The sequence below is a fragment of the Gopherus flavomarginatus genome, chromosome 4 (genome assembly GCF_025201925.1).
Source record: "Gopherus flavomarginatus isolate rGopFla2 chromosome 4, rGopFla2.mat.asm, whole genome shotgun sequence".
NCBI classification, from domain to species: Eukaryota; Metazoa; Chordata; order Testudines; family Testudinidae; genus Gopherus; species Gopherus flavomarginatus.
In genome coordinates, this window is record NC_066620.1 from 66,231,080 (window position 1) to 66,259,079 (window position 28,000).

At 44.1% G+C, this 28,000-nt stretch overlaps 1 protein-coding gene across 5 annotated transcripts; it reads right to left on the minus strand.

The window, feature by feature from the left end:
- Nucleotides 1-84: 84 nt before the first annotated feature.
- Nucleotides 85-27,846, minus strand: RNF8 (ring finger protein 8). Of its 5 annotated transcripts, XM_050952263.1 has the most exons (9): nucleotides 27,630-27,846; nucleotides 23,077-23,205; nucleotides 16,534-17,283; nucleotides 14,904-14,966; nucleotides 7,074-7,163; nucleotides 5,783-5,890; nucleotides 4,738-4,942; nucleotides 2,420-2,514; nucleotides 85-2,327 (listed from the first exon to the last, which is right to left on the minus strand). In XM_050952263.1, exons 1-8 carry the CDS (start codon nucleotides 27,735-27,737, stop codon nucleotides 2,426-2,428), a joined length of 1,542 nt encoding a protein of 513 aa, XP_050808220.1. In that variant the 5' UTR covers nucleotides 27,738-27,846; the 3' UTR covers nucleotides 85-2,327; nucleotides 2,420-2,425. The 5 variants fall into 5 exon arrangements, with proteins under 5 accessions (XP_050808220.1, XP_050808221.1, XP_050808222.1 ...); XM_050952264.1 differs by lacking the exon at nucleotides 2,420-2,514 and having other exon boundaries at nucleotides 4,731-4,942; XM_050952265.1 differs by lacking the exon at nucleotides 85-2,327 and having other exon boundaries at nucleotides 2,426-2,727.
- Nucleotides 27,847-28,000: the final 154 nt, after the last annotated feature.

Genomic DNA, 28,000 nt, shown 5'->3' on the forward strand with positions numbered 1-28,000 from the left:
AAAGAAACCACCTGCAGGCACTGAGAAATTAATTTCTTTGACTTAAGTTTTGGAACAGGTATAATTAGACAATGACAGAAATAGCAAAGAAGCAAAATAAATATATTTAGTAAAAATAAAACAGGCAGAAAAAATAATACAGCAACATGGCAAAATACATCTGATAGAAGAAATCTGTAATCCTTGAGCTCCAGAGAGCTTATCCCATGCTAGATGGAAACAGATCTCTTCCACAGAGAGACCTGGGTTAGTGTCAACCATTCTCAATCCTCTATTGACTCCCCCCACCCCAACTGACTAGCACTTCTAAAGATAACATACATGTAGGAATTGAATGTCAAGAGCACAGGAGAGCAGGAAACCTCAAGGTAGTGTTGGCTCCTCCACAGCAGGAGAGAAACTTTACATTGAAGTTTAAGGAGGGTGACAGGTACCTGGACATGGTTTCTAGACCAGACATTTTGTCCCTGTTATAGTCCTGATCACACAAATCATGTCAGGACACATTTGCCTCGTGGAATGGCATCACTCTTCACACACTCCTGCAATGAGTCCTTTCTTTAGCATGGGATAGTTTAAAATAAGAAATACTACATCCCCAGGGTCAGGGTGCTGTGTGTTCCACCTATATTAAATTGTTGGCTTATCTGCCCCAACAAATGCAGGGCAGAATGGTCTGTGTGATTTGTCATACAAATCCCTGAATGCACAAGTCTTTTGGAATAACTTCATAAAAATAGTAAAATGCTGAGGCTCCTATGACTATCAGAGGAGAAAATGTTTTTAACGTTAAGCAACCAGATCTATAAAAATGAGATCAGGACCCATTTTTATCATTAAAGTCAAAAGTAATTAGCAGAATGAAGTTTGTGTCTCTGGGTGTGGCAGGCAGAACAGCGGAAGTGGTTCACATCTCTCTCCTTAGAAGCAGGAGAAACAGAGAAATGGGTATATACATACACATGGATAGAGAAATACTACTACAGATGATTGTGTTTTTCTCTCCCACACAATCAAATGGTACCTTTCAGCTAACAAAACTAACTCAAGTATATAGGCCAAAGGAAACAGAGCTTCACAGTCAGGCGCTTGCAAAAACGAGGCAAGATTTTTTCACCAGCTCCTCAGTGAAGATTTTCTTTGCAGCAAGGCTAGTGTTATGTCCCAGCTGAACAGCAACATTTTGTAAACAGTAAAAATATGTAGACACAGTACTTTCCCCCTTCTTGCCTTGTGTTTTGCCACAGATGCTACCTGCTACCTCCCCACCAGGCAAACAGGACATTCCATTAACTCAAATAGCAGTAGCACTTCTGAAGAGATAAACATTATCTCTGCTTTTGGCAGGGACTGACTAGGGTTTTTAAATTACTGTTCCTAGATGTGCTCATTTCCCACCTTCTTTAAGCAGGAAAAGGCCTGGAAAGAGAACAATTAAGATGCTTTGTGAGCAACGAGTACAGCACTGATTTGGACTGACACTTGGGTAATTCAATCTTCTCCATCTCTACCTAACAAAAAATAAGTGACATCAGTAGAACAGCCAGAGACCCAGCACCCCAATCTACAATGAACTGAGCACACTGGGATCAAAGGGTGGTACAGGTACAGTCAGCCAAGTATTAATGACACAAAGACAAGCATGAATCAAGCTGTCATGTAAAATCGCACAAGGAAAACCCATCTTAAACTGGCACTGTACTGGTGTGTTAGGTGTACCTCTGCTATCTGCTGGGTGGAATGGCAGGCCTGCTCAAATATCTATCCATTCTCTCCACTAGCTGAAATAAAGGAAACAGACAAACATTTGAATAGGTGTAATTCAACCCAGCAGACAAGCAGCAGAGCAGGCAGGGAAACCAGGACATTATTCTACTGATCGGGTCACAAGTGATCGTGGAAATCAAAGTTTGTATATAAATGTATTTAGCATGACAAGCATGAGTTACCCCCACAATTCCAGTCTGGATGCTTTAGAGGGCAAGAAATTATACATTCTTTTAAAAACAAAAACAATGCTCTGACAAGCACTCTTCATCTGCAGCTCGAATTCCAGGCTGTTCAACACCTATTTTTCCAAACATACAATCCATTCACCTCTGACGGCAGTAGATCCAAGCACACTTAGATTGATTCTGCATGGCTCACAGGCAATCCAATCTGCGATGTGGGTGTTCAGATACCATAGATATCATAGATATTATCGTAGTCAGAGTCCTCCTCAAATTCATCACTGTCATAACTGCTCATCGACAAGATGGAATAGATCGAAGAAATGATACTGCTCTCACTGTCCGTGGCTGGGTTCACTAAGACATCCTGTTTCTCTGCATTCAAAACATACACAGATACTGTAGTTAGCTGGTGGCTAGATTACAGTCTGTGCTAATTGCCAGAATTCTCTTTGAAACTTTAATACCTCCTCTTACTGCCACACTGTACGCTTTACAGCAAGTTTTTCAAGCTGTAGGTCTGGAGACCATCTGCGTGGGGCTTGTCTTTTGTGTTTATAATCTTGAAAAAACAACATGAATGGGATTTTCTTTGATTTCTTGTATGCTTATTCCAGTTCCAACTGGGCTGCAGGAATAGCACTGAGGGCAAGGAGACATTCTCTTCACCTCTTGTTAATGCTCTCCCTGTCGGCACCCAACCAAATGCTCCCTTGTTGGTACCAATCAATGTGTAGTCACCAGAGGAGATTGCAGCAGCTGGTTACCTCAAAGCCTTATCAGTAGGAAGGGTGAAAAATGAACAAAGTCAAAGAGGGGCATCAAGGAGCAAAACACTTTGGAAGACAACAAGGGCTCCATTCAAGCCTCTGGAAACTAAGAGCCTGCTGGGGCAGTGATTGTCTGCTGTTACTATTTGCAGAGGCCCTAATTTTTGACTGGAGTTCTTAGGTGCTATTGGATTATAACTAACCATTCCCTGCTGAGCCTGTTTTCCAGCCAGTTCCCTTCTAGAATCCACGTATAACTGGAGCTCATTCCAGTTTCAGCCAATCTTTCCACCACTGCATAGAAACAAGCTCATCCATCTCACTGAAATGTGTCAAAATAAAGGTTATTATAAAGCTTTCTTTGCCTTAGTATTCTATTAATAGTTAAACAGTGTATCGGGCTCACATGAAGGTGGATAAAATCCTGAGAGGATAAAATGTTTGAGAACCACTGATTTCCTGTATGTGAGAATGAAGTGGATTCCCATAAAGACACCATTTCATCCGGTCACATTAACTCCATGACAAGACACTTCAATGCTGCTTTGGTGTACTCTACAGATCTGCATATATTACACCTGAGCAGAGTCAGTTCTGCAGAGATGAAAGCAATCCATGAAGCAGTGCTGGAAAGCCTCTGAGCAGTGCAGCATTTTCTTAGGGAATCAGACTGATCTGGCTAAAGGTGAGTTTTTTCAGGTTAGCATTGACAATGTTTAGTGATGTCATTCTGTTTCACCAAGGAGGATCTGAAATATTTCAAAAGCATCTTTTGTTAGGATGGATCCCAAAGAGCTGTACACATTATACATAAAAGGGATCATGCACCCTCCTCTAAAGGGGAACCAAGTAGTGATTTAACAGCACACAGAAACAACCGTTTTGAGGAAGAGCAGTGGAGAATAAATTCTATATTTCAGCACCTAGATAGTAGTGACGGCTGCTCTAGAAACAGATTTGGAACAGGGATGTAGAATGGTGTTACCCACATTGGAATTCTGTCAGGATATCAAGCTTCACACCCTTACTACTCTTGTTTTAATGACAAGTGAATCGGACCATGGTTTTGTGCGTCAATCATGCTGAGGCACTAAATTCAATATTGACTCAGTGGGAAGAGTGAGACCTGCTGAATGAATAACACTACATGCAGCACTCCAGTTATCTTCAGCAGTCTCCTATCCAATGCCAACTATGAATTACCCCTCTAAAAAATCAGATTAGAAAACAAAATCCAGCAACTGTGTTCGGGTGCCAAGCTTCTCGCTGGTATGTTGCCCATGGAACTTGCCAACCAGCCCTCCCACCACTCAGCTTTCATATTGCTCTATAGCCAGTAGGTTTAATCCACTGTCTAGAAGTCACTTGGTAGATTTTTCAAGACCTGCTCTGAGCAATCAGGGCCAACTCCAGGGTTTTTGCCGCCCCAAGCAGCAGGAAAAAAAAAAAAAAAGTCACGATCGCAATCGGCAGCAATTCAGCAGTAGCTCCACCACCCCACTTTCTTCTTTAGCGGCACTTCAGAGGCAGGTCCTTCCCTCCAAGAGAGACCCACCGCCGAATTGCCGCCAGAAAGTCTGGTGTGCCGCCCCTTCCCCTTGGTCACCCCAAGCACCGCTTGCTGAGCTGGTGCCTGAAGTCGGCCCTGTGAGCAATGATAGTTTATTAAAAATATCTCCAAATAAACTAATACTGCTTAGCCTCTAATAGTGAAGTCTTCCAACTTCCCTGGTTTGTAGGGTTCATATGATATAGTCTCTAGAAAGTTACCCAAAATATTTTACAGTGCAACAATCTGGCTATGTAACGTATTCTAAGCCGTTTCCCATCCTAACCTCTGAAAATTCTATTGGAATTACTGACACAGCCTTAACCTCATACAGGACTAAAGGTTCATTCCTAGGACTCTGTGCATTTCTAGAGCATTCCTGTTGCATACTGGTGCCAAAGAAAGTTCTGTTGAGGACACAGAGACAGAGACTGCATTTGTCACACCTCATCCACCCACCTCTCACCTTTGCGCTCTCGGATGAGAGCCAGGCGGTGCTCCTTCATCTCCAAGTTCAAGTTTTCTACCATCCTGTCAATGCAGTTGTCCAGTACCAGGGAGCGCGTCTTGGATTGTATCTCTCGCCTGCAGATGGGACACTCCACTTTACGTTTCATCCATTCATTGATGCAGTAGGAGCAGAAGCTGTGTGCACAGTTCAGAGTGACAGCCTGCAGAGGTCAGGAGGAAGAATACCATCAGAGCACTGAGACTGGGATAAAAAAAGTCCTGTGGAACTAGCAAAACATCACATGGGCATTTCCTCTTGGAGAAAATATTATAGTGCCCTTCTTTAGTACCTACTATCCAAGGATCACACAGTACTTATGAAACATCCAGTCCTCACAAGCCAAGGTACGTACAGATTATCTCTATTTTTCAGACTGAAAAACTGGTAAATGAAGTAACTCGCCCAGGATTACAGCAAATCTGTGGCACACTCAGGAAAAGAACCAAGAACTTCAAAATTCCAGTCCCAAGCCTTAAACACTACACCATGCTTCCAATTTAAAGCATATTTCCTGAGGGACCTCTCCACAGTGAAACTAGATGGAGTTTAATTTTCTGGTTCTCAGATACTAGAACAAAGCCATTGTGTTCAGGTTTCCACTGCTACAAAGGTATTTCTAAATGACCAGTTTAAATTAAAATAATCATTTCTATTCATACTTCAATAGCCAACATTTCAGGCCTAATCTGAGTTGAGTGTCCCTTCTAGGATTACTGGGGGGGGAGTCAAATTCTACTCTTATTTATAGCTATGCAACCCCAGTTAATTCAATGTAATTGTGTACGTATAACTGACAATAGACAGTGATGATATTCAGCAAGGCGAGCAAAACACAAAAATCTTGGTCAGTGTGAATAATTTCCTAGATCTAAAGAGAAGAAACTTAAAAAAAAAAACAAAACAAAAAAAAAAACAAACAAAAAAACTTTGTTTTGACTTTTGAAAATAAAAGCTTCTTAAATCCTTTCCCTTCCAAACAAAGCCATGTCAGTCACTGTACCTCAATAAAGTGTTCAGAGCAGATTGTGCACTGCAGCTCATTCTCCAGTACATCATTCATCTGACTCAAAACCTCCTCCTTTTGCGCTCTTGCCTTCTCCTTCTCCTCCTGTAAGGAAGACACACATGGTCACTGCTGACGAGCAAATGGTTTACTAAATAAGGGATGGAGGAAAGAGACAGATACAGTACACAATCCCAGGGTTTTGTTGTCTCAGGTCTGCATTCTTTCTATATGGAAAGGAGAAGAAAGAGGTTTAAAATCAGCAACCACAGCAGTACAGAGAACAATCCCAGCCAGTGCAGAGATAGTTGTTACAATACATAGTTTCAACAATTACTGATGTCCCTACTTTGGTGAAGAAGGTACATGCTGAGTCAACCTTTCCAGAATACCTTCCAGATCTTTCCTAACTACTTAAAGGATATTTCCTAGAAGCAAAAATTCACCGCAGGATGAACTCAGCATAAAAGATCTAAGGTCTGAAGAACTATTGTAGCAGCAGAAATAGAAAGTATCTTTTCAGCCAGAATGGTTCAAATGGAGGAGTGCAACAAAATAAGTAACGCTTGGGAATTTAAGATGCTTCCTTGCTCTCATATAGTGATGTGGAGTGAAATGTAACAGGTTGCTAGTCACCAAGGTATACTAGGCATCTGGTCTACTTCCTAAGTAAAATGGAGTAAGTCACAACCGAAGCTACATTTAAAACAATCCTAAGGTTGTGAAGGAACCAAAAGTCAAAGGAAATGCAGCTAAAGATGGGAGATGCCATGTCCTCCTAGAGTAGGCACAATAGGGAGCTCTCTCCATTGCTTTCCATCAGGCCCTAGTGCAGGAGACATGCCTTGTTTCAGTCAATTCCTTTGATGTTTTCAGTACCAGATAGATCTCGCTGCAGTTTTAATTGTATGAACTTTAACAGAAAGTGAAACACTCGCTTTCAAGCTCACTCAGTCTGACAGGGCTTTTTCTGAGGGAGGGAAAATTGGGTCACTGCTCCTGCACATTGTGCCATGTTCCTTTGCTCTGCACTCTCTCTCTCTCTGAGTTTGAGCATCCTCCACTAATGCCTATTCACAGTGCAACTCTATATAGGGGACTATCCAAGCAAGACATCTTGTCCCTGCCATCTGGAAAGCAAGCCAGTTACCTCATTCAATATACAAGATTTCCACTACTCCAGGCAATAGGAAGCATTGAGGAAAGTACTGAACAACTTGTTTCCTCCATGGCAGCAAATTGTGCTGCTCTAATGAACAGAACAGAAAAATCAATTTCTGTTCAGTACCTTAGTCTCTTCCAACTCCTTATTCTTAGCTTGAATGATCTCTTCAAAATCCTTCTTGCTACGGCTCAGCTCATCCATCAGGGCACGATGCTGTGAAAATATAAATCCAGAGAGATTCTCGTAATTTGCCCCAATGAAACATACAAGATCCCTACCATCCTGCTCACTTGTTGATTTGTGCCATTTTTTTTACCGAATCAATGCAACATGAGCCCACTCCTAGAGGTTGAAGGACTCCAATTACTTCTTTAGATGAGGAACCAGAAGGATCAGTCTTCTATAAGCAAGTAAAATGTATGCCACACAGTAACGCACAACAGGAAAAAACTCAAGCACTAAGCAAACAGACTCACAGTTAAAAAGGATAATACCCTTATGTAATACATCAATACATGGGTTAATCACTGGATTCAGTGTAGGTCAGAAAATACAAACCATGGTTATCAGAAGTACATCTCTGGGGAGATATAAATCATACCCCAGTTGTGCCCCACTACACCAGGTAGTGGCATAGGAATTTGGGGGTTAAATCCCAAGAGGTTTCAGGGTTTTCCAGCTCCCAGTGGGAGTGTCTCCTTGGGTTGAGGGTAACCAGGACAGCCCTAGTTAGCTTCTTATCCATACCTCAGGCCTTGTCTACACTAACACTTACTTCTGTATAACTTATGTCACTTAGGGATGTGAATAATCCACACCCTGAGAGCTGGTGTGGCCTGCGCTATGCTGGCCAGAGAGCTTCTCCCACCAATATAGCTACCGCCTGTCACAGAGGTGAAGTTATTATGCTGATAGGAGAGCTCTCCCATCGACAAAGAGCATCTTCATCAGACACACTGCAGCTGCGCCGAAGTAGCACTTCTAGCGTAGACTAGGCTCTGAGTCCAACAAAAAATCTGGGCTCCTTTCAGGAAGGAGCATATGGTGCTGCCTGCTTAGACCCCAGGACAAGGAGCAATGGAGACACAAGAGCTGTCCCATTCACATTAATTTACTTTGGTATTTAAACATAAAAACAGATGAGCAAAGTTCCTTTATTCTGGTCAGGCTAGAAAAAAATATAAATAAACCTGAAACTCAAGAGGACTCTTTCTACTTAACCTGGGATAGTCCTACTGAGTATGTCCAGCTGCATGGACTCCAGCCCCACTGTCCAAATTTTTTGTACTAGTTAAATCAGAATTAAGCAGGATGGAAATTGATTTATGTTCTTTGAAGTCTGACATCTAAATATCGAGATAATAGCTTTAAGTATTGTACTGGCACCATCACCACTGTATCTGGGTAATTTCACCACAGACATGGCATGTTTCATAAATTCCCAAAAGCTGACTGAAAGGAAGAGTTTTAGTTTCAAGCTGAAACTCACAGAAGTGACTTTCTAACACATATGCTAGTTACAAAGGACAAGTCATTCAGGAGCAAGGAAGCTTTCATCTTCAGCCTCTTGCTAAAAAGCTGAATACTAAGTCTGGGCTACATGAGATTCTGAATGTAGAGCTCACTCAGGATGAATGAGGGAAGTATTTGAGAAATCTGAAACCCTTACATAAGTTCAACATTTTTTGCAAAATCAATGTATTTATTATTTCATTTCTAGGAGTACATGCCTGCTAGTCTTTCTTAACAAATGACTAATTAGAACGTAGATGAGTTAATATCTTTTATTAGACCAATTTCTGTTGGTGAGAAAAACAAACTTTTGAGCTACATAGAGCTCTTTTTCAGAGTCTTGAAAAGATACTGAGGTCTGGTCTACTCTACAGACCTATATCAGTATAACTATGTCACTGAAGACTGTGAAAAAACCACTCCCCTGAGCAACGTAGCAATACCGACTTAACCCCACATCTAGACAGCGCAGAAGTAGTTCTCACCTCAACATGGCTACTGACTCTCAGAAGATGGATTAACTACGCCAGGAGCTCTCCTGTTGGCGTAGAACAGTGGTCCCCCAACTTTTTACCCTGCACTTCCCCCACCCCTCCCAGGGCCAGGAGCAGGGCCAAGGCTAGGGGGAGAGGAGGGAGACAGACAGACAGACAAAGGTAAGGTGGTGGAGCCTGGTGCCACAGCAGGGGGTGGGGACGGGAACACAGCCTTAGCCGGGGCCAGCAGCCAGGACCCTGGGCGAAGGGCCAGCAGCTGAAGCCCCGGCCCCAGTGTGGGCCTGGCAGCTGGGGCCGGGGCCCAGAGTGGAGCTGGGTGGCGCTCCCTCCCTGGCCCCAGCCATGCCCCCTGGATTGGGGGCACACCCCACATTTTGGGGACCTAGCGTAGAATGTCTTCATTAAAGCACTAAAGCAACACAGCTGTGTCTTCATTAAAGCACTAAAGCAACACAGCTGTATCCGTGCTGGGAGTGTCACAGCTAAATACAAGATGAACAGATAGTTTAGCATAAGTAGTTAGCACATATTCTAAGGGCCCATTCAAGGTGAAGTGGCCTGATAACAGCCTTTTAGTCAGAGAACAAAAAGTGGGGTTAGTGGGTTACAGATTGTTGTAATAAACCATAAATCCAATGTCTTTCTTAAGACCATGAACTGGCCACCCAAATACCCGGAGAAAATCTGCTTTAATACAGAAATAAAACCCCCTCCAACTGCACTCTAGTTATCACCTCCGCCCCACAATGAACCCCATACAGGGTATCAAACAACTACAACCCACACTTGATGGGGACCCCATCCTGAAAGAATTCTTTTCTGAACCCCTTCTTCTGGCCTTCAAACAACTCCCCAGTCTCTCCAAGCTGCTCATCAGAAGCAAGCTCCCCAGAGACCAGGATGCACCAACTCAAAGCAGCACCAGATCCTGCCAGAACAACAGATGGAAAACCTACAGACATATCTCCACTACTACAACGATCAACACCCCCACCTCACCCCGACAATACACCTTTCAAGATCCATGAGTCCTGCAGATGCCTATCACAACATGTGGTGTACCTCATCCAGTGCACTAACTGCCCCAACAACAACTAGTTGGATGAAATCAGACAATCACTATGCTCTTGAAAGAACTCACACAGAAAAATGATAAAAGACAAAACACATCATATCACAAAGCAATCACTCTATATCTGACCTATAAGTCCTCATCCTCCACGGAAACCTCCACAACACCTTCAAAAGACAAGCCTGGGAGCTTAAATTCCTAACTTTGCTTGATACTAAAAATCATGGTCTTAAAGACACTGGACTTTATTACAACAATCTGTAACCCATTAATCTCACTTTTTGTCCTATGACTAAAGGGGTGTTAATGGGCCACCTCACCTTGAACGGTTCCATCAAATATGTGCTAACTATTTATGCTAAACACTTTGTTCTATCTTGTATTTAGCTGTGACACTCTCAGGGCATGTCTACACTACAATCTTAAATCGACCTATGTTAGGTCAGCTTACAGCCATCACAGTAATTATTGCGGTGGCTGATGTCCACACTACTCTCCTTCTGTCAGTGGTGCGCATCCTCCCCAGGAGCTATTCCAGCAACTGAAGAGGGGCAGTGAGGGGAGGAGGGACTAAGAGCCAGGATCCTGAGCTCCGCATAGCTCCTCACCAGGAGCCCAGCTGTTCCCCGGGATGTCTCATCTCTCCACTCCCAGCCGGGGGGCAGCCACCCAGGACTTCTTGCCTCCAGCAGGGAGATCCACACCCAGTCCAGCTGCCATGCTCCCAGCGGGGAACCAGGACACATGGGAGGGTGGGAAGGGGGAAAGAGGAACAGCAGGTCTCCCAGTGGGGAGCCCAGATGGCAGCCCATCTGGGAGCAGAAACCCAGCAGCAGCCCAGATGGGGAGCCGGGAGCAGCTTTCTTGACAATTGGAGCTGTGAAATTGACAAGAACAACAGCCAACAGCAGATAGAAGGAACCCAGGGTCTACAATGACACTGTGTCACCCTAAATACACCAACATAACCCCTATGCCTCTCATCGAGATGGAGTTATTTTGTCATGCCTTGTCTACACTGCAAAGTTTTGTCGGCATAAGTTACACCACTTTAATTAAACCACAGCATTTACCAACAAAACTTTGTAGCGTAGACAAGCCTCAGGGTTTGGCTACACTTGCAGCTGTACAGCGCTAGGAGTTAAAGCTGCCTTCGTACAGCTGTATAGGGAAAGCGCTGCAGTGTGGCCACACTGACAGCTACCAGCGCTGCAGTATGGCCACATTTGCAGCATTTGCAGCGGTGTTGGGAGCGGTGCATTATGGGCAGCTATCCCAGCATTCAAGTGGCTGCAAAGTGCTTTTCAAAAGAGCGGGGTGGGGTGGAGTGTGACAGGGACAGTGGGGGAGACGGAGAGAGTGGATTTTTGGAGCTGACACTGTGTCAGCTCCCTGCCTTGCAAGCTCTTATTTGCTGTGTATTTGATTATATGAAAAGGGACAAATCATTGCTCAGTTTAATGTAGAAATATACTTTTTTTTGTTCTGCCAAAATAAAATTCAAATTTGTGATACCAAAAAAAAGTTCTAAGGACTTGAAGATACACAGCACCAACCTTCAATCATTTTAAAAGTTTCGACCCCTTCCCCCACCCCTCTCTCATTCACTAAACGCAAATAGCCTTCAGACCAGCAGACCCCCACTCCGGGCTGCTTCTCTCCTCAAGCAAACACTAGGGGATCCCCCCTTCCCTGCCTCTGCTCGAGCAAACAGTAGCTGCGTTTGTTTTTTAGATAAGCAGCTCCTGGAGCCCTGAGTTCACAACAAAACAAAGAGAGGCATCACAACAAAACAAAGAGTGTTATCTTTACTTAAAAAGCACTATGGGAAGGTTCCGGAGGTCAGTTACAGCGTAGTAAGATTAATCACTGTTTACACAGGCACCCCGCAGCGCTATAGTCGTTATTCCCCAGGCCGAGGTGGAGTACAGCCAGCACTGTAGCCAGGGAGATACAGCGCTGTATGTGCCCTGCCAGTGTGGACGGGGAGTAAGTTACAGTGCAGTAAAGCCACCACCAGCACTGTAACTCTCAAGTGTAGCCAAGCCCTCAGTGTAGTTAGGGCACTTACATCGGCAGGAGCAAGGTTGTAGTGTAGACAATGTGGCCTGGTCTACACTGGCAAGGTTTTTTTTTGCCAAAAGGCAGCTTTTGGCACTGAAACAGCAGAGGTCTACCACTGCAAACCACTTTTTGTGCCAAAACTCCTCAGTTGCAGCGCTGTAATAAAACCTCCTCTAGGAGAGCCATAAGGCTTTTTGCACTGAGGCTTTAGCGCAGGCCTGCACAGCATGCGGCCCAGGGGCTGCATGAGGCCCACGTGGGCTCACTGTGCGGCCCGCATGGGGTGAGTAGGCAAGCGGCGGTTGAGGGAGGGGGCTGAAGGGGCAGACAGGCAGTGGCGGGGGGTGACGAGGCAAGCCAGGGAGGTGCGGGGGCTGAGGAGGCAAGCGCGCGGGCAGGAAGTGGCGGGGGCTGAGTAGGCGAGCTGGGGGGTGGGGAGGCCGAGGAGGCGAGTGGGCAGGCAGTGGTGGGGGGGTGAGTAGGCGAGCCGGGGGGACGGGGGGAGGTGGAGGGCTGAGGAGGCGAGTCGGTGGCTGACCTGTTCTACTGATCTGGTCTGGCTCCCGTCCCCTCTCCAAGGGTTGCAGCTGTCTAGAGATGCTGCCTTCCACACCATCCTCATTCACACCTCATTCATTCAACAGGGCAACTGATTACAAAGTGGGGGGAAGATCTTATTCTACTTCTAGCAAAAAGATATTTTTCTTTTACCTTAATTATACTACCTTAGGGGCTCGCTGTAACATATTACCAAGGTTCAATACCGCAGTTTTGGCAGGGTGGCGCTGGGGAAGGAGGGTTTGTTTCCACGGGGCGGGCGGTACTGGAGGGGTGGGGAGTATTTCAGGGGGGCTGGGCAGTGCTGGGGGGAGTGTTGTGTTTCGGGGGGGGCTAGGCGGCGCTGGGGGGGGCGGGTTGGTGGGGTCTGGGGGTGTTCGGCCCTCAGCTGTTTTCTTTGGAGTAATATCGCCCTCGCTGCTTTACAAGTTGTCCAGGTCTGCTTTAGGGCTTAGTGCCAATGTGAATGCCTTGATTGCTTTTATCGCTGTGATTGGCCTCTGGTGATGTCCCACAATGACTGCTCTGCTTATTGTTTTGAACTCCACAGCCCTGCAGGCATGCGCCCCTCTCCTTTAAGCTCCCTTCTATCATTAGTGCCCATCTATAAAAAGGGAAATAAAAACAACCAAGGAAACTACAGACCAGTTACTTTAACTTCTGTGCCAGGGAAGATAATGGAGCAAGTAATTAAAGAAATCATCTGCAAACACTTGGAAGGTGGTAAGGTGACAGGGAATAGCCAGCATGGATTTGTAAAGAACAAATCATGTCAAACCAATCTAATAGCTTTCTTTGATAGGATATCGAGTCTTGTGGATAAGGGAGAAGCGGTGGATGTGGTATACCTAAACTTTAGTAAGGCATTTGATACAGTCTCACATGATATCCTTATCAATAAACAAGGCAAACACAATTTAGATGGGGCTACTATAAGGTGGGTGCATAACTGGCTGGATAACCGTACTCAGAGAGTAGTTATTAATGGCTCCCAATCCTGCTGGAAAGGTATAACAAGTGGGGTTCCGCAGGGGTCTGTTTTGGGACTGGCTCTGTTCAATATCTTCATCAACGACTTAGATGTTGGCATAGAAAGTACGCTTATTAAGTTTGCAGATGATACCAAACTGGGAGGGATTGCAACTGCTTTGGAGGACAGGGTCAAAATTCAAAATGATCTGGACAAATTGGAGAAATGGTCTGAGGTAAACAGGATGAAGTTCAATAAAGACAAATGCAAAGTGCTCCACTTAGGAAGGAACAATCAGTTTCATTCATACAGAATGGGAAGAGACTGTCTAGGAAGGAGTATGGCAGAAAGAGATCTAGGGGTCATAGTGGACCACAAGCTAAATATGAGTCAACAGTGTGATACTGCTGCAAAAAAAGCAAACGTGATTCTGGGATGCATTAACAGGTGTGTTGTAAACAAGACATGAGAAGTCATTCTTCTGCTCTACTCTGCGCTGGTTAGGCCTCAACTGGAGTATTGTGTCCAGTTCTGGGCACCGCATTTCAAGAAAGATGTGGAGAAATTGGAGAGGGTCCAGAGAAGAGCAACAAGAATGATTAAAGGTCTTGAGAACATGACCTACGAAGGAAGGCTGAAAGAATTGGGTTTATTTAGTTTGGAAAAGAGAAGACTGAGAGGGGACATGATAGCAGTTTTCAGGTATCTAAAAGGGTGTCATCAGGAGGAGGGAGAAAACTCGTTCACCTTAGCCTCTAACGATAGAACAAGAAGCAATGGGCTTAAACTGCAGCAAGGGAGATTTAGGTTGGACATTAGGAAAAAGTTCCTAACTGTCAGGGTAGTTAAACACTGGAATAAATTGCCTAGGGAGGTTGTGGAATCTCTATCTCCGGAGATATTTAAGAGTAGGTTAGATAAATATCTATTAGGGATGGTCTAGACAGTATTTGGTCCTGCCATGAGGGCAGGAGACTGGACTCGATGACCTCTCGAGGTCCCTTCCAGTCCTAGAGTCTATGAATCTATTACAGCTACCTAAAGCTTTTAGGTTGTATTTGGATTTTAGTGTATTTTTGCTCTTTTTCCACAGTATTTCTGTTTGCCAATTATCATGGAATGTGGAACTTGTCACCTGTATCACAGAGATGAAAAGCAGTTGCAATCTGTTCTTGAGGGACAGTCCTCGGGCTCCCCAGCCAGTTGCCAGAATAGCAGGCAAAGTTTAGGCATTCCCCACATTACACAGCTGGATCACGCCTAGCTCTGTAGTAAGTTACCTCCTGCAGAACCTGGGCCAGCTGCTCCTTCAAATTCTCTTCCCCTTGCTGCTTCTTCACTCCCTGAAAAAATAAGACACAAAAAGAGAGTTTTGCTGGGGGAAGAAAAACTATTATGGAATCAAACTAAGCAATATAAAGAGGTCAGGAACAGCTAGTCAATTATTTTTGTCAAGATATGATCAAGGTCCAGACTCCAGAGATAAAAATAATTAAAAAAAGATAGGTAAATAAAAAGATTTCGGGGTCCATTCACAAGTGTCTGGCAGTCTGGCTCTGGCCTGCGGTCTGCTGACTAGGCTAGAGGAACAGGGAGAAAGAGAAACCTACTTTCTCTCATGCTAGAAACAGATAAATGAAGGAAGTGTCACCAGTGTAAATCAAACCTAAGAAATATCTCACCTTCAGTTCTCCCCGGGCTCTTGAATGATCAGAGCCATCTAAACTTACACATTATAACTCTTGGTGGACAATATCCTTGAATATCACATATCCGAGACATCTCCAAGTTATTTTAGCTTTAATGGGACTAGAATGTTCACAAGGCAGAGAAAGGGAAGTAATAGGCTGTGAGTGCAGAAACAGAAATGTTTTAACTCCTTTTGGGAACACATCTAAAGAGATTAAACTACCACACTACTGTAGACAACTCCCACTGCTGCTTTGGATCCCTCCTCCAGTATGGGCAGAGACAGAGAATCTCTCTCTTCCTGTATGCAAGATTTCTACAATTAAGTGTTCAATTATCCGGACTAATAGGTTTTTCTGGCTGTTCCCAATTACTAGGAAGAATGACCAATCCACGTTCAGCTGGATTCTCTCTTGCTTTCAAACATACTTGTTAAACATAATAACAGAGAGACAGAGAACAGAACTTATAATAAATAATAGTAACTGGAGATATACCTATCTCCTAGACCTGGAAGGGACCTTGAAAGGTAATCAAGTCCAGCCCCCTGCCTTCACTAGCAGGACCAATTTTTTTTGCCCCAGATTCCTAAGTGGCCCCCTCAAGGATTGAACTCACAACCCTGGGTTTAGCAGGCCAATGCTCAAACCACTGAGCTATCCCTCCCCCACCACTGAGCTATTCCCCCCTTTTTTTTCTTTTTTTAAAATCTGACGGCTAGTTACATATCCGTATGAATGTGTACAGGCCTGTAAGACTTCCAGAGCGAGCGTTTTGTGAAGGAAACCCTATTTACAAGTAAGGAAATGGCCCTTCCTGCATTTTATTCATTAGACAATCTGGATCATTGGAAGTAGCAGTGCCCACTGACTCTCCTGTTTGAATGGGAAAGGACTTTCAATGCAACTCATTCTGGACCTGGTAACCTATGTCCAGAGGTAGAAGAGGAGTTCAATCTCAACGACCCATTCAGTCCTCGTCCTCTCTACAACCACAAGAGAGAACACAGAAACAATATTCATTTCACACAGATCATTCAGCTTTCAGGTGGCAACCATGCTTTTACTATCAATTTGTGCTGAACCTGCCTTTGAGGTTAAACCCGATTACTAATCTCTTACCTAGTCTAGCCCCTCTTGTTTCTACCCATTCTCTAGGTCTGTATGTTTGGAAGTGGCATACTTCTGGAATGGATGATAATGTCTATACAAATGTGCATACCTCCAGAAGCTGCTGCTGCTCCTCATAGAATGTCCTCTCCAGCTGTTCCACCCTCTGCTGCTGATGCTCCTGTTCAGTGCACAACTGGTCCTGCAATTCCCGCAGCTCCTGCTCCATCACTCTGAGCTCTTTTTGGCCAGACTTTCTGCTCTTCTTCACTCTCAAAACAGCTGTCTGCTTCTCCTCCACCTTGACTTTCAGCTTCATTATATTTCCCAGGGTTTGCCTCAGCATTTCCAAACCATTCCAAGACTGTGCCAGATTAGAGGCTTTCTGGTCCTTATGGCTAAGAGATGTAGCTTTCTCAGAATTCATAGGATTACTATACACTGTAGCTTTATCCTCCTCCACGCTTGGTCCAGGAGAAGGCAGCTTGACATCCATGTTTTCTGTTGGCTGTTTGGCCAGTTCTGCCCTCCCACATGATCTACCCAAAGGTTCACTATCGCAGGACACTCTGTCCCTTTTAGATCTGGAGTTCGAAGGGCCTTCTGCTCCAGATGCCTCTGATTCCTCCAAACTAAGTTTACGTTTAGTTCTTGCACCCTTAGGTTTCCCCATCAGTTGGTCATTCCTTGGGGCTAAAAATGGACTAACTTTCTCCCATTCTTCCTTAATCACTTCATATTCATATTCAGCAGTCTCTTTGTTATCCAAAGGCACTCCTAGTTGAATATGGTCTCTCTCACCTATTGGATAGGCCTTTAATGGATCAAGACGTTCCTTATTCAACCAAACACCATTTAGACTCTGAAAACAAACAAAAATCAGCAAAACTTATCAATGTACATTTAAGGGAACTCCTCCACAAGGCATTTTTGGTTGCTGCAAACACAGCCTACCTTTTCAGAAAGAATAGTGCAAAGACAATACAACAAATTGTCTAACTAGCTTTTGCACGACCCAAACAACTGAGTCACTGTCGTTCGTGTGTGTGAGAGAGAGACAGAGAGAGAGATTGATTTAGTTATACCACCAGTAAGGATTTCCTTCTACGACTCTTAAGAATAAAATTGATTTAGGCAACCACATGGAAGAAAAAGAAGGAACTGTTTGATGGCCTATGGTGGTTTAAAGAAGAAACAATATTCTGAAGCTTAATGGGAAATGTTTGAGCTAGCCCTTAGGAAAGACTCTGCAACAGAGAGATCAATGAGACACTGGTATGATTTGTCAAGAATACTTATTTAGGCATGTTACCAAAAGTTCAAAAACAGGCTACAAAGAAAGGAGGATAAAGGGACTAAATTTATACAAAAAGAAAGCAGAGAGGAAAATGTAAACCAGCTCTGTACAAACATAGAGAAACACAAAAGGAAGAAGAAGATATACCAGAAGATGTATAACATGTAGCAATGGTTTTATACTGAAAAGAGGGCTATGTTAGATTAGACACCAAGAGAGGAAAAGCTTCCTAACAATAACCATAGAATATTAGGAAGATAGCTCAGGAGGTCATCCAGTACAATCCTCTGCTCAAAGAAGGACCAACACCAACTAAATCATCCCAGCCAGGGCTTTCTCAGACCAGGCTTTAAAAACCTCTAAGGATGGAGATTCCACCACCACCCTGGGTAACCCATTCCAGTGCTTCACCACCCTCCTAGTGAAAAAGTTTTTCTTAATATCCAACCTAGACCTCCCCAACCGCAAGTTGAGACCATTGTTCCTTGTTCTGTCATATCCCACCACAGAGAACAGCCGAGCTCCACCCTCTTTGGAACCCCCCTTTAGGTAGTTGAAGGCTGTTATCAAATACCCCCTCACTCTTCTCTTCTGCAGACTAAATAAACCCCGTTCCCTCAGCCTCCCCTTGTAAGTCATGTGCCCAGACCTCCAATCATTTTTGTTGTCCTCCACTGGACTCTCTCCAATCTGACCACATCCCTTCTGTAGTGGGGGAGGGGGCCAAAACTGTACACAATACTCCAGGTGTGGCCTCACCAGTGCTGAATAGAGGGGAATAATCACTTCCCTGGATCTGATGGCAATGGTCCTACTAATACAAACCAAGATGCCGTTGGCCTTCTTGGCAACAAGGGCATACTGCTGACTCATATCCAGCTTCTCGTCCACTGTAATCCCCTCATCCTTTTCTGCAGAACTGCTGCTTAACCAGTCGATCCCAAGCCTGTAGCGGTGCAGGACTCTGCACTTGTCCTTGTTGAACCTCATCAGATTTCTTTTGGCCCAATCCTCCAATTTGCCTAGCTCACGCTGGACCCTATCCCTACCTTCCAACATATCTCTTTCTCCCCCTCAGTTTAGTGTCATCTGCGAACTTGCTGATGGTGCAATTCATCCTATCATCCAGATCATTAATAAAGATGTTGAACAAAACCAGCCCCAGGACTAATCCCTGGGTAACTCCGTCTGATACCAGCTGCCAACTAGATATTGAGCCATTGAGCCAGACAATCTAGCCAGCTTTCTAGCCACCTTATAGTCCATTCATCCAATCCATACGTCTTTAACTTGCTTTACTACAAGATATCTCACATCCACCGCTTTCCCCATATCCACAGAGCCAGTTATCTCATCATAGAAGGCAATCAAGTTGGTCAGGCATGACTTGCCCTTGGTGAATCCATGCTGACTGTTCCTGATCACCTTCCTCCCTCCAAGTGCTTCAAAATGGACTCCTTGAGGACCTGCTCCATGATTTTGCCGGGGACTGAAGTGAAGCTAACCACTCTGTAGTTACCCGGGTTCTACTTCTTCCCTTTTTTAAAGATGGGCACTATATTTGCCCTTTTCCAATTGCCCGGGACCTCCGCCACTCACTACGAATTTTCAAAGATAATGGCCAATGGCTCTGCAATCATATCAGCCAACTCCCTCAGCACCCTTGGATGCATAGCATCTGGACCCATGGACTTGTGCATGTCCAGCTTTTCTAAATAGTCCTTAACTTGTTCTTTCATCACTTTCACCTCCTTCCTATACTGTGCTGCCCAGTGCAGCAGTCTGGGAGCTGACCTTGTCTGTGAAGACAGAGGCAAAAAAAGCATTGAGTACTTTGGTTTGTTACACACATCATCTGTCACTATGTTACCTTCCGCATTCAGTAAGGATCCCCAACTTTCCCTGACCACCTTCTTGTTGCTAACATCCCTGTAGAATCCCTTCTTGTTACCCTTCACATCCCTTGCTAGCTGCAACTCCAATTGTGCATAGGCCTTCCTGATTACACCCCTGCATGCTCAAGCAATACTTTTATACTCCTCCCTAAACATCTGTCCACATTTTCACTTCTTGTAAGTTTCCTTTCTGTGTTTAAGCTCACTGAAGATTTCACTGTTAAGCCAAGCTGGTCGCCTGCCGTATTTGCTATTCTTTCGGCACATCGGGATGGTTTGTTCCTGCCCCCTCAATAAGACTTCTTTAAAACACTGCCAGCTCTCCTGGACTCCTTGCCCCCTCATATTAGCCTCCCAGAGGATCCTGTCCAATAGTTCCCTAAGGGAGTCAAAGTCTGCTTTTCTGAAGTCCAGAATCCATATTTTGCTACTCTCCTTTCTTCCTTTTGTCAGGATCCTGAGCTCAACCATCTCATGGACACTGCTGTCTAGGTTGCCACCCACTTCTACTTCTCCTACCAATTCTTCCCTGTTTGTAAGCAGCAGGTCAAGAGGAGCACTGCCCCTAGTTTGTTCCTCCAGCATTTGTACCAGGAAGTTGTTCCCAACTCTCTCCAAAAACTTACTGGATTGTCTGTGCATTGCTATATTGCTCTCGCAATTGAACTATGCTCAGTACAGACTGTAGGGTCATCAGCAATGGAAGTATCCCAAAGAAATATGATGATAAGCTTGAGGGAATAGTAGAGGTGATAACATGCATCAGGTGCAGCAAGGGATTACACTTGATGACTTAGCACAATGGTTTCCAACTATTGCTATATACTTCAGGACTAGAACTTCAGACTTATGTGACTAGTATGATAGACACCTCTATCCCTAGCTTAACAAGGAACCTCTATTGCCCCAACGAAAGAGAGGCTGGTATAGCCAATGGTATTCCTGTGGATGACTGGTACTTCCCAGAAACATTGGACACCACAGATTTAGAAAGTCTCTTCCAGCCCCAACTTGTAGGAAACTTTGGAGATCAGTAGTGTAGTATTGTACAAATATTTCAAGGCAACTGACTGCAGGACTCAGCAAGGCCTTTTCCATTCTAATCTACTACAAACCAGCTAAAGGGTGCATTTCAACACTCTCAGAAATTGAACGAGCATACTTAAAGAATGCCCTATGACTGAGAAACTATTGAGAGAGAACAAAGTGATGCATCATGATGCAGTTAGATATACAACCTCAACATCCAGATCACCTAGAAGCTCTCAGTTGCCGTAGCCCCAGAACAGGAACTGGAGCTTTGATTCTTCACTGTGTATTTCCTTGCCTTTGTGGACAAAAAGAACAGAGATGGAGCTGCCATCACAGACAACACATTGTTCATCCAGAAGAATTTTAAACGGCGAATGTAAAAACAGGAGGTCTCAAGTACAGGAAAAAAAAAATTAATACCTTTTATTTTTAGTTTACTTTTATAGGGATCTAGCCTATTTCTAGTCTATTTTTCGGTCCAAGAAAAGTGTGAAATTTACATGCGAGGAAGGAGAATTACAACTAAAATGGTGAGAAGGTGCATATGAACATACGATTATATTTTGGGGAGGGGGGCGGGGAAGTTTTCATTTAATCTTAAACCATCTTCTCTCCCTTACTGTCTCCAGTAGGTGCATGTAAATGCACATGTCACTCTGCAATAATTGTAGTAACTGATCTTCTAGTCCAAGTACAACACTGCAGCTACCTGGGGCTGTGTGCAGGAGACAGAGGGCTGCTGATAGGGCATGAAGGATCTTTCCATTTAAAATTCACTTCTCTCACTGCATTTCACCTCCAAAATAACTGGAATCTGTTGACTATTAGGGCACGCTGTAGAGCCCATCTCTTTTCCTGGCTCTCAGGGAGGGAGGGATTCTTGGAGCCAGTATTTGTAGAGGGGAGATTGTATTTTTAACATGAAAAAGTAAAACCAGAAAAGAACCAAAGCATTTAGAGTCTTGGTTATGCACTTTGTATTGGATGCATCAAAACAAACAAGGTTGAGATTTTAAGAACACTCATTGTATGTCTTCTAGTCCCTCCACCTGTTCTTGGCCTTACAATTGAATCCTTTATAAGTCACGTTGTACTATAGAACATTCCGAATGTTACATCTAACTGGTTTTCACTCAGCTTCCTGACTTTAATAATTTTCCAGCCTGAAGGAAAGCATGGGGAAAGGGACTTGAATCAAAGGGGACAAGCATCTTGCTATTGTCAGCATACAAAATAGTAGGCATTTTAGTATTTGGATCTCAATTCTTTACTCTAGCCAAATGATAAAGTTGTGTTTCATGTCAACTAATGGAATTAAAAGCCAGTTTCATGATCAGAAAATCATCTTCAACTTTAGTTTATTAAAACTAAATTATAGTTGTGCCTCTACAATAACTGGCACTAGTTCGTCATTTAATTAACATTGCAAGAGCACTATCCTTTTTAAGAATGGTTTCAGAGTAGCAGCCGTGTTAGTCTGTATCCGCAAAAAGAACAGGAGTAGTTGTGGCGCCTTAGAGACTAACAAATTTATTTGAGCATAAGCTTTCATGGGCTACAGCCCACTTCATCAGATGCATAGACTGGAACATACAGGAAGAAGATATTTATACATACAGAGAACATGAAAAGGTGGAAGTAGCCATACCAACTGTAAGAGGCCAATCAACTAAGATGAGCTATCGTCAGGAGAAAAAAAAACTTTTGAAGTGATAATCGAGATGACCCATAAAAGGTGTAAGGATACTTAACATGAGGAAATAAAGTCAATTAGTGTAATAGCCCAACCATTCCCAGTCTCCGCTCAAATCCAAGTTAATTGTATCAAATTTGCATATTAATTCAAGTTCAGCAGTCTCTCTTTGGAGCCTGTTTTTGAAGATTTTTTGTTGTAAAATTGCCATCTTCAAGTCTGCCACTGAGTGGATAGAGAGACTGAAGTGTTCTCCCACTGGTTTTTGAATGTTATGATTCCTGATGTCAGATTTGCGTCCATTTATTCTTTTGCGTAGAGACTGTCTGGTTTGGCCAATGTATGTCAGCCTTCATAGTTATTCTTTGCACACAAGACAAAAGTTCACAGACAGGCTCTCAGGACCAATACTCCCCATAGCACTTCACTATCTGGAAGCATCAGAGTGCTCTATTAAAGAGAAGAAGCTAAAAGCAGGAAGTATCCCTTGTAGTCAAATGTGAATAAGCCTGACTCAGCATCCTGGGTCTCAGCTAGGATGAAATTCCAGATTCAGGGTGCACAACTAGAAGCACATGTTCCCATAGGTCTTTTACCCAAGTTAGACTATATTACAGCATGACTCAAGGTTACCTGTACTTCCTAACTATGACCCCACAGCTACTCAGACACAGCTCCCAAATGGGAAGTCATCTTCAATATCTCTCAGTGCAATTAAAACACCTTCAATCTCAGTACCTTGTTGTCTGTAACTGTCCACTGGCCTTGTGCATTCTGCTTGAAAACACAGTGGTAACGAGAGATCATCAGTGGGCAGGTTTTTGAGATCAGCTGGTAGGTGAGACCAAATCCTCGGCCTATAGTTACCTAAAGATAAAAACAGTTTAATAGCCACCATTAGCAACAAATACAGAAAGAGTGATCTATCTGCTTTGCTTTTAAATACAGTAAAATAAACTCATGGGATGAATTTGCTTTGTACAGTAGTTTCTACTGGTGTTCAAAGTAGTAAGTTTAACGCTAACCACATGCATGCTTACTACTTATAACTTTTACTGAATGTGACATAAGAGTCAAAAGCTAGGGGGAAGCCTTGAAAAAGCCTGAAGCACAATGGCGTTTTAGGAGAGGGGAACATTTGTGTCCATTTAACTGATAAATCTCCTTTAGAAGAGTACTCCAGCAACCAACCTTCTTTCACCTTCTGGCTAGAACACTTAGTAAAAAGTCTCTGATGAAGGCTTCAAAAAAAAATGATCACATTTTCTTTGTTCAGAACCGTAGTGAGCAACCTTAGAAACTAGAGCTGCATAAAGTCCTTCAGGTTGCTCAGTAACCTACAGAGACATTGATGTATAGCAGTATGACTCTCCAGTCTTACTTGAGACACCTAGAATCTCTAACTGAGCTGGAAGTTCAGACACTGAAGGCTCACTTAGAGGAGAATTTTCTTGGTGACTAGGGAGAGCAGGAGTTGTGGTTCCTCTAACTTGGGAGAGGCTGAAGTTTTTTATTGTTCAATCTCTAAGTCAATTTACCAGAGCATTTGAACAGTTTAGTTATTTCCTCCAATCCCTGAGACTCTCGGGAGTCATTATTTACCTGAAGAGTATGGCACAACTGAAAGACAGGCATCAATGCAACCTGAAAGTTCATACTGAGCAATGAAAAATACCATTGTGGCCCAATAATTCATATAAAGGTAACATCATTTATGTACTGTACTTAGGCTTGGTAACAAATGACATTCTGATTAAAAAACTAGAACAATGTAAAATAAATATGGCACACATTAAAGGGATTAAAAGTTGGCAGATAGGTCTCAAAATGTAATTGTAAATGGAGAATCACCATTGAACAGGTGTTTCTAGTGGGGTCCCACAGGGATTGGTTCTTGGCCCTATGCTATTTAACATTTTTATCAATGACCTGCAAGAAACAAAAAATCATTGATAAAGTTTGCAGATGACACTAAAAATGGGAGAGTGGACGGGCCACTGATTCAGAGCAATCTGGACTGATTGGTAAACTGCACACAAGCAAACAATATGTGTTTTAATACAGCTAAACATAAAGGTATACATCTAGGAACAAACAATGTAGGTCATACTAACAGCATGGGGGACCTCACCCTATGAAGTAGTGATTCTCAAAAAGATTTGTGGGTCAGGGTGGCTAATCAGCTGAACATGTGCTCTCGGGACAATGCTGTCACCAAAAGGGCTAAAGTGATCCTTTAATGCAAAAACGGGAATCCCAGGAAGGAGCACAGATTATATTACTTCTATATTTGGCACTAGTATGACTGCTGCTGGAATACGTGTCCAGTTCTGGTGTCCACAGTTCAAGAAGGATGTTGATAAATTGGAAAGGATTTAGAACAAACATGAGAATGATTAAAGGATTCCTTATAATGATAGACTCAAGGAGCTCAATCTATTTAGCTTAACAAAGAGATGATAAATAGGTGACTTGATTACAGTCTGTAAGTACCTACATGGAAAACAAATATTTAATAATAGACTCTTCAGTCTACCACAGAGGTTCTCAAAGGGGAGGGGGAGAATTATTTTGGGGAAGTTCTATGGCCTGTGTTATACAGGAGATCAGACTAGATTACAATGGTCCCTTCTGGTCTTGAAATCTATGAAAGAACAGCATTTCACATGTTTACCAAACAATCCAGAATTGTGCAAAGTCACATGATCGTCAAGGAAGTGAAAACTTACACTTGCATACATCAGTATTGGTCATGTCATTTTCAAGGCCTTGAGTACTACTCCACACATAAATTACTCAACCGGCATTTACTTTGTATTAGTCATTTCTGATGATTGTACAGTAACTCCTCACTTAAAGTCATCCCGGTTAATGTTGTTTTGTTGGTACCTTGCTGATCAATTAGGGAACATGCTCGTTTAAAGTTGCGTAATGAGCCCTTATAAAGTCGTTTGGCAGCCGCCTGCTTTGTCTACTGCCTGCAAGAAGAGCAGCCCTTGTAGCTAGCTGGTGGGAGCTTGGAACCAGGGTGGACCAGCAGCCTCCTATCAGCTCCCTGCCCCTATAAGTTCCCTGTGCAGCAGCTCCCTGCAATTCAGCTTTGTCCCGCCCCTCACTGCCACGTGCTGCTCCTGCCCTCTGCCTTGGAGCTGCTCCCAGAGACTCCTGCTTGCTGTGTGGGGGGGGAGGGAAGGAAGAGGGGGGCTAATGTCAGGGTGTCCCCCTCCCTCCTGCACCCTGCTTGCCCCATCTTCCATAGAGCAGGGGGGACACACCAGGGCTCAAGACAGAGGGAGCTGGCAGCAGTTGCCCTCTCAGCAAGCTGATCTAATTAACATGGCAGTGTACTTAAGGGAAATGTGCATACCTCCCTCCATTCCTGCTGCCTTGTGTACAGAGAGAGTTAACCTTTGAGGGCTCAGCCAATAGCTAGTTAATCATTTAGCACTAAGGGAAATATCCCACCCTCTGACTCCTTCACCTCAACCAAGCTTCACAATCATCATCACTGTGTACCAATATTAAATTGTTTAAAACTTATATTGTGTGTGTGTGTGTGTGTGTGTATATATATACACACACACACATAATATAGTTTTTTGTCTGCTGAAAAAAATTTCCCTGGAACCTAACCCTTTCATTTACATTAATACTTATGGAGAAATTGGATTTACTTAACATCATTTCGCTTAAAGTCGCATTTTTCAGGAAGATAACTACAGCGTTAAGTGAGGAGTTACTGTATCCTTTTTAGCTTCTGTAAGGTACAGATCAAAAAGACTAATTTTTAAAGAGGATTCTCACTTGTTTCTTAAACTAGAAATTCATGTCTTGTTAATCCTGATTTTCTAGCATTGAGAGGGGAAATTAACTCACTGCTTAAAGCCTTATTTTGTTTTTTTTTAATTCCATTCTGTTTAATATATATCTGATAAACAGCAGGGTGAAAGGAATCTGTCAGAATTTCAGCACTCTGTTCCTTCAATTAAAGACTGAGAAAGCCCCCACTCCAGTTTCCTGAACCTCTGAAGAAAAAAAATTCTGCTTCCCCTCCATCACCAGCCACAAATATTTTAGGCCTTTTCTATGTCCAAGAGGCAACAAAAGATCATAAACTCTCTGCTAGGACACTAACACCTGGCAGGACCTGTAACACCTCTGGAAAAGACTTTCACTCATTCAGAGGACTATTATACAAGCAACTCTGAGGAAGCTGCCACCACTCTGCCAAGATTTCCATACACTGCCATAGGCAGCAAAGAAACCTTCCACCTGTAAAGCAGGGCTGGCTTCCTGCAGAGAGTGGGAGCAGCTTGCACTCAGCCCTGCCCACTAGACCTGCCCCAATCCCACCCCCACCCCCCCAACACCACCATCACCACCACCAGAAGAGACAAGGGCTGGAATGGAAACCAACCAACCCTCATCCCATACTAGAGGGCTGCTGCCTCATCTACAGCAGTGGTTCTCAACCTAGGATACACATAGCCCTAGGGGTACATCAGCTCATCTAGATATTTGTCTAGTTTTACAACATGCTATACAAAAAGCATTAGCAAAATCAGGACAACATAAAATTTTACACAATGACTTGTTTATACTGCTCTATATACTATACACTGAAATGTAAGTACAATACTTAAATTCCAGTCTATTTCATAATTATACATTAAAAAATGAGAAATTAAGCAATTTTTTCAGTACTAGTGTGCTGTGACACTTTTGTATTTTTATGTCTGATTCGGTAAACAAGTAGTTTTTAAGTGAGATGAAACTTGGGGTACGCAAGACAAATCAGACTCCTGCAAAGAGTACAGTAGTCTGGAAATTTGAGAATCACTGGTCTGCAGGGCTCAGGGCCCCATTTCAACAGTGGCTTTGGGGCACATGGGAAACACTAGGGAGCCCTCAGCCCAACATCACCTCACTGCCCCCTCCTTCTCCCCCACCACCAGCCCAAAGACCCCTTCCCCCTGCTCATCCCTCACCACCCCTTTCCCACCACCAGCCTCTTCCTCCTGCTCATCACATCCCCGTTCCTCCCCCGCCACCAGCCCCCCAACCCTTCCCTCGGCTCATCACCTCTCCACCCCCTACCTCACCTCCCCGCCCCTCCCCCACTCATCACATCCCTGCCACCAGCCCAGACCCCTTCCCCTGCTCCTCCCCCGCCCTAACCCCTTCCCCCCACCACCAGCCACCTCCCCCTGCTCATCTCCTCCCCACCAGCCCCCCGCACATCACCTCCCCGCCCCCAGCCCCTGCCCTACAGGTCCCACCCCCCGCCTCACCTCGCTGCCGCTCTCCAGCAGGAGCCACTGGCCGCTCATCCCCACTCGCCTGAGGCACCAGGTCCGGCCGGAGCCCCCCGTGGGCGAGGGGCCGCCGCGCTCCGCCATCCCGCCTGCACCGTCCGGCCTTGGCAACAGGCAGGAGCAATCGCTAGAGGGGACGATGGCACCATCCAACTCCGGGCGGCAGGAGGCTCGCTTGCCTCCGTCACCCACAACAAAGATGGCACCAAACCCACAGCGCCTGCGCGGGCGCAGTAGCCCAGCCAATCAATGCCAAGGCCGTAACTCTAAGGGACAGACTCTATTCTGCGCGTGCTCAGAACTCAGCGGCGAGCCCAACCTGTCCATCTATTGTTCTGTGCTCCGCT

What these genes read in the sequence shown, in the direction of transcription:
- RNF8 (XM_050952263.1), bottom strand. Translation starts at nt 27,737, where the DNA reads ATGGCGGAGCGCGGCGGCCCCTCGCCCACGGGGGGCTCCGGCCGGACC. An exon ending in TGCTGGAGAGCGGCAGCGAG is followed by an intron (nt 23,206 to 27,629) that starts GTGAGGCGGGGG and finishes TTTTATCTTTAG; the next exon opens with GTAACTATAGGCCGAGGATT. An exon ending in TGGCCCAGGTTCTGCAGGAG is followed by an intron (nt 7,164 to 14,903) that starts GTAACTTACTAC and finishes ATATTTTCACAG; the next exon opens with CATCGTGCCCTGATGGATGA.